The sequence below is a fragment of the Oryctolagus cuniculus genome, chromosome 3, assembly GCF_964237555.1.
Source record: "Oryctolagus cuniculus chromosome 3, mOryCun1.1, whole genome shotgun sequence".
NCBI lineage: Eukaryota > Metazoa > Chordata > Mammalia > Lagomorpha > Leporidae > Oryctolagus > Oryctolagus cuniculus.
The window spans coordinates 5489014-5501330 of record NC_091434.1 but is presented as its reverse complement, the minus strand read 5'-3'; the positions used below and the strand labels follow the sequence as shown (position 1 = coordinate 5501330).

The 12317-nt window shown below is 60.1% G+C and overlaps 1 protein-coding gene across 2 annotated transcripts in view; it reads left to right on the top strand.

Annotated features, from left to right (window-relative positions):
- TRPM8 (transient receptor potential cation channel subfamily M member 8) overlaps positions 1–12317 on the top strand; it is a 102064-nt gene that overhangs the window by 56054 nt on the left and 33693 nt on the right. For both annotated transcript variants that reach the window (XM_017337530.3, XM_070071495.1), the window contains exons 18-21: positions 5477–5568; positions 7257–7398; positions 8930–9101; positions 11532–11709. In XM_017337530.3, the coding sequence (XP_017193019.2) occupies positions 5477–5568; positions 7257–7398; positions 8930–9101; positions 11532–11709 (584 nt within the window). The remainder of the gene's footprint in view (positions 1–5476; positions 5569–7256; positions 7399–8929; positions 9102–11531; positions 11710–12317) is intronic.

Genomic DNA, 12317 nt, shown 5'->3' with positions numbered 1-12317 from the left:
TCTGTGTGTTCTTAGCAGGGAGGGGTCTTGCCTCATCAGTGGCGGCCACCGTGGGTGTGGTGCGGCGGGGTCCGAGGACACACAGGAAGTGAGCTTGCATGGAGGTGGAGGGTTAGGCCCTTTCTTCTCGGCCTCATGAGAGCCCCACACGCTGCACCTTCTGGAGACGGAAGTCTGAGACCAAGGTGTGGGCCGGGCTGGCTCTTGGGAAGGCTGTGAGGGGCACTGTCCTGGGCCTCACCCCAGCTTCCGGGGTTCGCTGGCGGTCTCTGCCATTCCTCGGCCCTCGGTGCCTCGCTCAGCCCCCGTCTTGTGTCTGTGTGAGTCCCCACTGTATGTGCTGTCAGGACACTGGGGGTGACTCAGCACTGCTTAGTCATCTGCAGTGCCCCCGTTTCCAGACAAGGTCAGAGTGTGGATTCTGGGGCTCAGGGCGTCCAGGTGTGGATTGAGGGGGCCGCCGCCACCATGCTGCCCTCCTGGCTTTCTCGTGTTGAGTTAGTGGATGATGGTGGCAAAGGCAGGAAAATGTCCCACTGGGGCGAAGAGGAGTGAGGCTGGGGGAGTCTGGGCCCGACAGCAGGGGGAGACTGGGCCCAACAGCAGGGCAGACTGGCCCCAACAGCAGGGCAGACTGGCCCCAACAGCAGGGGGAGACTGGGTCCGACAGCAGGGCAGACTGGCCCCAACAGCAGGGCAGACTGGCCCCAACAGCAGGGGAGTCTGGGCCCGACAGCGGCGGAGTCTGAGCCCGACAGCAGGGGGAGACTGAGCCCCGACAGCAGGGGGAGACTGAGCCCCGACAGCAGGGGAGACTGGGCCTGACAGCAGGGGGAGACTGAGCCCCGACAGCAGGGGGAGACTGGGCCCGGACAGCAGGGGGAGTCTGGCCGACAACAGGATGTGCCGAGCCCAGGGGGAGGGGAGGGCCGTCCCTGTCTCCTGTGAATGAGGCACGTGCCGCCCGCCCTTGCCGCGCACCCAGCCTGGCTCTCCTTGTCCTCCATCCCACTCCCCGGTGACTGAGGGGAACAGACAGTGTCCCCCCAAGTGTCCCCCCATAGCTCAAGCAAGGAAGGGGCTGGGGAGGGGAGGGGAGTGGAGGGACCCGTCCCCTCTCGGAGGCCGGCTGCGTCTTGCTGCCTGTGGCCTGGGGATGGCCACATCACTGTGTGTCCCCGTGGTGGAGGACCCGCTAAGGACTGGGCCTGGCCTGTGGCAACTGGAAGACTGAGGGGCAGCCACGCCTCTGTATGGGCTTCTTCCCAGCACCGCCCCCGGGAGACGCCACTGGGCCCCCAGGGGTTCTCTCAGGCCTCTCGTGGTCCTTGGTGGGTGGAGTCAAACCCATGAACATGCGCTCTATGGGCTGCAGTGGATCGGGTGGGGAGGCAGAGGTTTCTAGAACAGGCGTGTACAGGTGTGGGAACCAGAGCCGAACACAGCACAGTAGCCAGTCAGCTGTCTACAGGTGGTCTCTGCCTTGAACAGAGAGACCAGGGAGTCAGAGCCCAGTGGGGAAATGAGGCGTGAGTGTGTGCACGTGCACACACACACAAGCTCACATGTGCACACACAGAATTCATGTGTGTACACACAAGCTCAAACATGCATACACACAAGCTCATGTGGGCACACTCACAAGCTCACATGTACACATATGCACACACAAACTCACAGTGTACACACGCAAGCTCACATGTGCACACATACAAGCTCACACGTACACACATGCACACACAAGCTCACATGTGTACACACAAGTTTAAACATACATACACACAAGCTCATGTGGGCACACACACAAGCTCACAAATGCACACACATAAGCTCACATGTGCACATGCAAGCTCACACGTGCACACACAAGCTCACATGTACACACATGTACACACAAGCTTACATGTGCACACATGTGCACACGCACGTGCATAAACCCACGGGAGAGGAGCCGTGCTTGGCACACCGCAGGTGCTCAGTGGGTACGTCTTGAAAGAAAGGACGCATGGATGCAGGATTTGTGTGGGACAGGAGGTGTCTCTGCCTCCTCACAGGAGCCAGGCTCTGCCTTCCAGAGCCACTGGCAAATCCTCTCTCTCCCACTTCATGGTTCCTCCCTTCCTTCCTTTTTAAAGGTTTATTTATTTTGAAAGTCAGAGCTAGAGAGAGAGAGAGAGAGAGAGAGAGAGAGAGTGAGAGAGAGAGATCTTCCGTCCACTGTTTCACTCCCCAGACGGGCACAACAGCCAGGCTGGGCCAGGTTGAAGCCGGGAGCCAGGAGCTTCACTGGGGTCTCCCACGTGGGTACAGTGGCCCCAGCACTTGGGCCGTCTTGCACTGCTTTCCCAGGTGCGTTGGCAGGGAGCTGGATCGGAAGTGAAGCAGCTGGGACATAAACCAGTGTCCACGTGGGTGCCGGTGTCACAGGCAGCAGCCATGGTTTCTTCAGATGCCTGAAGGAACCAAGTGTCCTTGGACTTGGCCAGCAGGCAGGGTGAGGGCCAGGCTTGGGGGCTGTCTGGGAACAAGACAGTTAGGGACTGGGTCCTCACCTGCCCTTGGAGTATTTCCCACTGCAAGAGGGTGCGGTAAGGAATAGGGAGAGGGGGTCTCACATGCTGCCCTGGCATGCGGACCCCCATCTCTCGCACCGATCCCCCGGGGACATGACCTGCTGTTTGTGTCTTGTCCGTATGGGATCCTCAGGGGCTGCCCCGGGAGCGGGAGCTGGCACGGCTCTGACACAGGTGTGTGCTTCCTGGATGGATGCACGCAGGGTCTTTATCAGTCACCCCAAGAGTTGTGCTCCTGGTTGGGAGCTGCTGTCTTGGCCACTGAGACCAAAGCTGGGGAGAGGGGGAGGCCCTGACCACAGCTGCTGACACGCAGGTGCTCAGGGGCCTCCCTGGGAGCAGAGGGGGCTTCGGGAGGCAGAGCCTGGCCTGGGTGGAAGACGCAGGAGAGACCTCTCGGCTTAAGCAAGTCCATGTGTGCAAACTGTTTCACCAAATATTTAGTGAGCACCTACTGTGTGCCAAGCCCGGTGCAGACATAACCTGGGGATGGCAGGTATCTGCTGGGTTAGAGGTGGCGGCTTTCACGGAGGGCAGGCGGGCACAGTCAGTCTTGCAGTCCGTGGGCCTGGCCCCAAGGACTGGCCCTGGTAACACGCAGAGTCTGGAGATCATAGACTTCCGCTTATGAATTTCCTGTGCATGTTTAGCTACCGAGGGGCGCATTTGGGTCATGCAAGGGGAAACTCAGGACAGGTTTGTTTTGCTTGGAGAAGGGCCCGGGGCAGGTGGCGTGACGTGTTGGTCAGGAGGATGCAAGGCAGGGACTGTGAGCTGTGAGTCGTTCCTGGTGCCTGCCGGGAGGAAGCGATGCCCCCAGGGTCCGGCTGAGTGGAGGGCGATATTGAGAATGTCCGGTGTTTCTCTTTTTGAGAGTTATCTTTGGATGGGCCACTTGGAAGTCAGTGGTACTGTGGATGGAAGCCACAGTGTGGGGAACTCCTGTGCTGAGGCTGAGCAGTGAGGGCGCAAGTCCTGCTCGGCCATTTGAGGTCAAGGTCAGGCTTCAACTCTGAGTCTATACTCTGGGAGCCAATGTGCAGAAGAGAGCCCTGCCGGTGCCTGTCAGTGCAGGAATCTGCCACCAGGGGCCGCTGTTGCTCCTCTTGTCTGCAGACTCAGGCCCGTGGCATCCGAAATGGGATGGGTTTCCGCTGAGAAGGAATTCTGCCTTAATTAACCCAGCTCACACCTGCAAGGGGGGAAAACCCAGACTCAACCCCTCCCTCCAACCTCCCCAGGACGCTGCCTGCCGTAGAGGGCGCTCTGACCGTCACAAAGCTGGGCTCTGCGGTGCCTGCCCAGGCCCCTGCTTGGACCCAGGTGCTGGCTGGCTCGCTCACCTGGAGCTCACAGCCCGTGCAGTCGGTCAGCGCTGCTGCGGCTGCCGAACGGCTCTGAGCTCCGTCACGCGGGCTGCGGGTGTTTATGTAAGGCCTCCGTGACGCGTGCCTCATGTGCGCCTCGAAGCCTCTGGTTCTGAGATGCGGATGGCACTGAGTCCCTGTGTTTGCCCCACGTCCTGCTCCTCCCAGAGGCCTCTTTGCACTTGGAAAAATGCTTTGTCCCTGCCCCGGTGCCTCTGAACCCCGGCACTGAGCCGCAGAAGAGGTCCCGCAGGCTAAGAGGGCTCTGGGTCTGTGCATCTGCCCACACCTTCCTGCCTCTGAGGCCAGGCTTCCACAGTGGGGAGCAGGTGGTAGGTGTGGCCCGGGCTGACCCCCTCATCTCACCAGGCACTGGGAGCCACAATTGTTGGTGGGTGGTCTCCCCTGCTGCTGGCTCCCGCCACGTGGATAGTTCCTGCTGCCTCCCCCAGGGGCCTGCAAGGTCAGTCTCCGCCCCAGCTGGGGCCGATGGAGGCGGAGCTGGGCTGATGGAGGTGGAGCTGGGCTGATGGAGGAGGAGCTGGGCTGATGGAGAAGGAGCTGGGGCCGATGGAGGAGGAGCTGGGCTGATGGAGGTGGAGCTGGGCTGATGGAGGAGGAGCTGGGCTGATGGAGAAGGAGCTGGGGCCGATGGAGGAGGAGCTGGGGCCGATGGAGGAGGAGCTGGGCTGATGGAGGAGGAGCTGGGCCGATGGAGGCGGAGCTGGTAGCATCTCACTGGTGCAGGATCCCCTCACCCTCCTGCTGTGTACACTGGAGTTGTGGCTTGTGCTTGCCAGCTAGGAAGGGTACACTCTCATGCCTCCCTCCCACCTCTGAGGGCAGCAGGGTCCGCTCAGCCTCAGAGCCGCGAAGCCCACTCGGGGCAGGTGCCTTCCTCTCCAGGTGTAGACGGATCCACACTGGGAGCTCCTTCAGCCAAGTGACAAAGCGCCACGCTCCTGTGGGCGCCTCTGGGCCGTTGTTCTGCCCTGCACAAGCAGGTCTGGGGCCTCCTTCTCTGAGCTGACTCGGCCGTCTGTCTCAGCCCTACTCCCACCCTCCATTTTACATGCATGTCACATGTCTTCCCCACGGGGCGCTCGCTGGCTTCCTGGGAATCCGACGTCCGGGTGTCCCAGGGGCCTGGCCGGGCATTTGGAACCTCAGGGGCTGGCACATATTTTTGAAGTAAACACACACCTCTGTGATAACAGCACAGTGGATGGCATCCTCCTGAATTGTGCAGTGCACGCCTTCTGCTACTGTACATGGTGACCCGCACAGGGCCAACTGTTCCATCTTGAAAACAGTAAGGATCCGTGGATCCTCTTTCTTGGTGTTGCCAGCAGCTCCTGGATTACTGAACAGCCCACACGCCACCTACTTTCCAACTCCCCTGGGGTGGTGGGGACACATGCATGCTCACTGGGCGCGTGGTTGGCCCAAAAGGCTGTGGACAAAAGTGACAGAGGTTGAAAGGCCGGGAGGCGGTGGAAGCTGACGCCCTGCCCACCGCTCTCTGTGCTGCTACAGTGGTACATGAACGGGGTGAATTACTTCACTGACCTGTGGAACGTGATGGACACCCTGGGCCTCTTCTACTTCATAGCAGGGATCGTGTTCCGGTAAGTTGGCCGCGGCGTCTTCCTCTATTGAATCCTTTTAAAGATTTAGTTATTTATCTGAAAAGCAGGGTTACAGAGAGACAGAGGCAGAGAGAGAGGTCTTCCATCCGCTGGTCCACTCCCCAAATGGCTGCAATGGCTGGGGCTGAGCCAGGCTGAAGTCAGGAGCCAGGAGCTTCTTCCAGGTCTCCCACGTGGGTGCAGGGGCCCAAGCACTTGGACCATCTTCTACCACTTTCCCAGGCCATTAGCAGGGAGCTGGATCGGCAGTGGAGCAGCCGGGACTCAAACCAGCACCCATAGGGGATGCTAGTGTTGTAGCAGGTGGCTTAACCTGATATACCACAGTGCTGGCCCCTAGGGATGAGACAGACACACACCTGGGGAGAGGAGGAGAACCTGTGCCCGTCCACTGGCCCGCTGCCCACAGCCTTCTAGTTGTTGGGGCTGGGCCAGGTTGCAGCCCAGAGCTGAGAACTCATTGTGCATCTCACGTGTGGGGAGAGCCCAGGTACTTGAGCCACCGCCGCTGCCTCCCAGGGTCTGCGTTAGCAGGAAGCTGGAATTGGGAGAGCGCTGGGGCCTGGGCCTGGCCCTCTGACTGGGGTGCGGGACCCAGCCACTGTGTGTACTGCCCGCCCCGGCCACCTTGAGTCCAGAGGAGGCCCATCGTTTTGCTTCCTTCTTAGCGATCCTCACAGAGCACCTCTAGCTCCGCTTCTCGGAGATGGAGCTTGGTCAGCGTAAAACCGTCTCCGTCTCCCGTCCTCCCAGACCTGTCACTGCCAAGGGGCCATCTCGGTTTTTCTCTCTGTTCTTAGAGGCTCTGAGGAGAGAGCCCCAGAGTAGGGGATGATGAGGATGTGAACTGGGGTCGGGCTGACAGCACCAGCTGTGTCTCGGATACGCCTGTGGCACCTGCCCTTCCCCAGCTGTTTCTCAGATATTCCTGTGGCACCTGCCCTTCCCCTCCCGACCCAGAGCCGGAGCGTGTGATCAGAACAGCCAGTCTGGAGTGAGCAGCAAAGGCGGAGAGCAGCTTGTGTTCCGCGTGGTGGGGAGACTGGGGAGTGCTCCGCGCCGTGGCTCCCGTGGCTCCAAGCCCCGCCTCCCCCAGGAACTTGGCACTAGGGCCGGTGGATGTTCACAAGGAGTTAGCGTGGGGTCACTTTCAGAGAAGCTTAACCCTGGCTGTTTACCCCTCCCCCCCCCCCCGCCAAGAGCGAGATGGGTGCTCCCCCTGGGGTCTGGGAGGGGGGACTCCACTTCCCCCCCGACGCCTCCTTTCTGCAGAGGTGCGTGCCTTCTAGATCATTCCAGTTAGAAAGCAGGTTGGCAGGTGGTTAGCTAATGAATGATGTGCTGTGGACAGGGTGAGTTTCCCTAGGGAGAGGCTGGCTGGGTCAGTTCCCAAGTGGCTGGGCGGCGGGTGGGCGGGGCCTGGGAGCCCGCGGGGTTCCTGTTTGAGGAGGGGGTGCTGATGGGCCCGGGACCTCTGGGAGCTGTTCTTTGTGCGATGTCCTCGCCGTCCGTGTCTGGGCAGGAGACCGAGAGCTTTGGTGGGCAGTGGTCCGGCCATTCCTGCACGCTCGGCCTCCCGGCTGAACTGACGGTTGGCGAGTTGTCCAGAGCAAACCTGGAGACGCGCTGGCTGTCTCTCCCGCGCCCTGCGCCCCCTCTCCCCGCAGGCTTCACCCCTCCAACAAGAGCTCGCTGTACTCGGGCCGCGTCATCTTCTGCCTGGATTACATCATCTTCACCTTGAGGCTGATCCACATCTTCACCGTGAGCAGAAACCTGGGGCCCAAGATCATCATGCTGCAGAGGATGGTGAGGGGCCGGGCCCCCTGCTCCAGCCAGCGCCTCCCGTCCCTCCGTGTGTCGCTGGGAGGGCTTTGCCCGGGCAGTGTGCCCGTGGCGTTTCCCACTCCGCGTGATTTGCGTTTTGATGAACGTGTAATGAAAGACGGCTGTGAGCGTCCGTCAGCGCCTTGCTCAACACCTCGCTCAGCCCTCACGCTTCGTAGCCTCCTTTCACCTGAGCCTTGTTGAGAGCACAAGCCCGGGGAGGGACTTCATGCCCATTGTAAAGATGTGGAAGGTTGAGTCCAGAGATGGTGGCGTCGTTGAAGGCAAAAGATGAGCAGTGAGCTAGGCTCATAGTGAGAGTTGGGACCTGAGTCCCATATCCATGTAACGTAGATGTGGGGAGAAGGGCGGCAGAGTTGTCTTACAGGTGCAACAGAAAGGGTCGCCCCCCCCCCCCTCCCATGCGGTGACTCTCCTGGGCCGATTCAGCCTTGCAGTCAGACGGGTGCTCGGATTCGCTCACCAGGGTGCTCCTTTCCAACGCTGAGGTTCCCTGAGTTGTCCTTTTCATTCCTTTTTTTTTTTTTTTAAGATTTATTTATTTATTTGAAAGAGTTACACAGAGAGAGGAGAGGCAGAGAGAGACAGAGAGAGAGAGAGAGAGAGGTCTTCCATCCGCTGGTTTACTCCCCAATTGGCTGCAGTGGCCGGAGCTGTGTTGATCTGAAGCCAGGAGCCCCTTCCAGGTCTCCCATGTGCGTGCAGGGGCCCAAGGACTTGCATCTTCCACTGCCTTCCCAGGCACATTAGCAGAGAGCTGGATCAGAAGTGGAGCAGCCGGGACTTGAACCGGCGCCCATATGGGATGCTGGTACTGCAGGTGGTGGCTTTACCCGCTACGCCATAGTGCCAGCCCCTGAGTTGTGGTTTCCATTGGCATGTCTGAGGCAGCCACTTGCCATCAAGTGTGCTGAGTGTGCCAGAGCGAAGCTGCTCATTCTGTCTAGCAAGGATGGCGTCTACCTCGCTAAAGCAGTCAGCCTGCGGGGATCATGCGGGGTGTGAGGGGTGTGAGCCGCTTGAGGTGTCGTCCAGCCCCACGTCCTCCCGCTCCTTAGCCGGGGCTCTGCCTCTGCGGCCTCCTGGCTTGGAGACCGGCAAGCAGAAGTGCATCAGGGGGGTTCAGTTCCGGAAATTGGACGTCTAGCAGCCCAAGGTGATGGTGGCCTTTCTCGGAACTAGCTTGTGGACCCCTGGGTGGCCTAGAACTCCTGGGGCTCGGGACCTGTCCCTCCTCTGGGGTCAGCTGGGCAGGCCAGGCTGAGCGGACAACCCCCGAGGGCTTGGTGCCCATTTGGGGTCAGCTGGGCAGGCCGGGCTGAGCGGACGGCCCCCGAGGGCTCGGTCCCCACTCAGGGTCAGCTGGGCAGGCCAGGCTGAGTGGACGGCCCCCGAGGGCTTGGTCCCCACTCGGGTCAGCTGGGCAGGCCGGGCTGAGCGGATGCCCCCGGGGGCTCGGCCCTGACCCCGTCCCACGGCCCTCCCTCGGCAGCTCATCGACGTATTCTTCTTCCTGTTCCTCTTCGCGGTGTGGATGGTGGCCTTTGGCGTGGCCCGGCAAGGGATCCTGCGGCAGAACGAGCACCGCTGGCGGTGGATCTTCCGCTCGGTCATCTACGAGCCCTACCTGGCCATGTTCGGCCAGGTGCCCAGCGACGTGGACGGTAAGGTGGGAGGGGCGACTCTTGCCGAGCCAGCCTCCGTGGTTGACCCTCTGAGCACGGCGTAGGAGCCTGGAGAGAGACTGAGTCCCAGTCCCAGGCTCTGGAAATGAGTCCCTCAGAAGCTTCTCTTTGCTGCTCTGTGAGAATTTGTTGTTTTTTTTTTTTTTTTGAAAAAAGGTTTATGAGGCCGGTGCTGTAGCGTAGCAGGTAAAGCCACTGCCTGTAGTGCTGGCATCCCATATGGGTGCCGGTTTGAGTCCCGGCTGTTCCACTTATGATCCAGCTCTCTGCTGTGGCCTGGGAAAGCAGTGGAAGATGGGCCAAGTCCTTGGGCCCCTGCACCTGTGTGGGAGGCCCAGAAGTGGCTCGTGGCTCCTGGCTCCTGGCTTTGGATCGGCACAGCTCCGGCCATTGTAGCCATCTGGGGAGTGAACCAGCAGATGGAAGACCTCTCTCTCTGCCTCTACTCTCTATATCTCTGCCTTTCAAATAAATAAATAAATCTTTAAAAAAATATTTCTTTTAATGTACTTGAAAGACAGAGTTATATAGAGAGGGAGAGACCGAGCAATCTTCCATCTGCTGCTTCATTTCCTCAATGGCTGCAGTGGCCAAGCTGAAGCCAAGAGCTTAATCCTGGTCTCCCATGTGAGTGCAGGGCCTCAAAGACTTGGGCTGTCTTCTGCTGCTTTCCCAGGTGCATTAGCAGGGAGCTGGATCAGAAGTGGAGCAGCCGGGACTCGAACTAGCGCCCATGTGGGATGCCAGCATAGCAGGCAGTGGCTTAACTCGCTATGCCACCATGCCGCCCCCCCCCCCCCCCAGTGAGATTTTACATCAGCCGTGCAGACATGTATCTGCCATGTCAATTCTTAAACCTTTGGGAAAGACAGCGTCTCTCCTATTTTCAATGCACCGTGGCAATCGGAGGTCACGGGCCACCTTCATTCAGAAACGAGCCTTGTGAGTTGCACTCGCAGATCTAACAGTGACCAGGAGGCCACTTAACTCACAGAGGGCAGTGCGGAAAGATGCACACGGAACACGGAATTAAGCTCCCACTGTTCATCCAGCACCAGCTCCTGATTGGAGCAAGGCTAATATCAGGCGGCCCGGACGGCTTTCAGCCGCCATTCCCAGCTCACGTAGGGCGGCGTGGGGTGTGTGCAAATCCATGCACAGTTCCAACAAACAGGCGAAGCCGTCCCGCTGCTCATGTTTTCCCTTGGTGTGATTCTCTGCTGCCCGTGGCTTCCTGGCTTCCCTCTGGCTCCTTCTGCTGCAAAAAGCCTCGTCCGAGAGCCTAGAAACAGCCCTTGTCTGTGTGGTCTTGGGCAGGCACCTCCTCATTGTCCCAGTCTGCGTGCCATGGGTGGACGCACACAGGGGGTCTAGGGACAAGGGGCGGCCAGGTTGATGTCCTGGCTGGCCACGAATGTGCTGTGTGCCCTTGGGAATTGCTGCCGCCTCTCTGTGTCTCTGCTCTGTGACGGGTAAGCCCCACACGGTGCCATGTTCACAGCAGGGCCTGGAGCGAGCCGGAGAGGCCAGCTGTTGATGCCCGCACCACGTCCAGGTGCAGGGGCTGGACCTCCCTTGCAGATCCGTGCCTCTGCAGGGCTCCCTGCCGGGCACACAGACGTGTGTGTCCGCGCCTCGGTGTTGTCCCAGACTCGGCCCCGATGCCGTCCCACAGGTCCGAGCCATCACCTAGCTTTGGTGATGTCAGCCCACGTGCGTCTCTGACATCAGCTGTCTTCTTCCAGGTCCACCGCCAGTGCCCTGTCTGCTTGGCCATTAGCATGGCCTCCTGGCGGCCCTCTCTGCTCCCTCTGATCTGTGCCGTGGCCAGACGCTGTTAACAAAGAGCATCTGATGTGTGGTTCTCCGCTTGCCACAGTCTAATGGCTTCCCTGGGGTTTTCAGTATGAAGATTTAAAAAATCTCGCATGTCGGGTCACGGCGCATCTCGTTCTGCCACTTCTGTGGGCATTTCCAGCCCTGCCTCCACCGCAGGACCTTTGCATGTGCCATCGCCTCTGCTGGGAGTTCCAGGACCCATCGCTCCCCGTTATTTTATGTACTTGGCTTCTGCTCATCCGCTACTCTTGGTTTGCACCCTCCTTTCCTAGCAATGCTGTTCCCGGGGCAGCCGACTCAGTCGATGCCCACAGAGCGCCGCGTGTGTGTGCTACTTAGCACTCGTCATGGCCGAAACTCTAGACTTGTGTGGCTGATGGTCGGCCGCTCCCTGCAGGCACAGGGCGTGCCCACTTGGCCCTTCCTTTTCATCCCGATCTCACCCACGTCCTGGGTTCATAGCGGCTCAGGAGATCCGTTGTGGAGGCGGGGGGCACCATGGGTCTAAGGTTACACCTCGTGTGGCAGGGCCTGCGACGGTTCACGTGGCCTCTTGGTCCCACGCCCCAGGTACCACGTATGACTTTGCGCACTGCACCTTCAGCGGGAACGAGTCCAAGCCGCTGTGCGTGGAGCTGGACGAGCACAACGCGCCGCGCTTCCCCGAGTGGATCACCATCCCCCTGGTGTGCATCTACATGCTCTCCACCAACATCCTGCTGGTCAACCTGCTGGTCGCCATGTTCGGGTGCGTGTCCTGGTGGGGCAGGGGGCCGGAGGGGCCGGGGACCTTAAAGGGACCGCAGTACAAAGTGCAGGGTGTCCCTGTAGGCTGTGCCTTCTGTGTAACACCAAGCACCTGTGACCAGCCCCAGCAAGCCCACGCCCTGTAGTCCACCCCCTGCTTAGAAGCCTTCCCAGGGGCCCCGGGGGGAGGCGTGGTGGCTGCCGGAATGCGGGCAGTGCAGCTCACTCCTCTCCAAGGTTCCTCACGTTTACGGGACCCAGGGGTGCGGAATCTGCAGTGAACGCAGTCAGACTTCAGTTAGCTGCCACCCAAAAATGTTCCAAACGCCAATAAATACAGTGAAGGGACCTCAGCCTCGTGCCTTGGAAACGTCAGGTGGAAGCAGCCATGCAGGGCTGGCTCTGAGCTATCTGATGAGCAGAGGATGCTGGGAAGTGGGCGTTCCCGCTGGGGGCATGAATGGGCGCTCCCTGTCCAGAAAGCCGTCTGAAAATACTAAGGAAAAAGCTGCACAAGCCGTGGACCCCACCCTGGCGCCTGGGACTCCGCGTGAAGACACGTGTGCAGAGATCTTGCTGGGCGTAACCAGCTAGGGGAAGGGTCGAGTG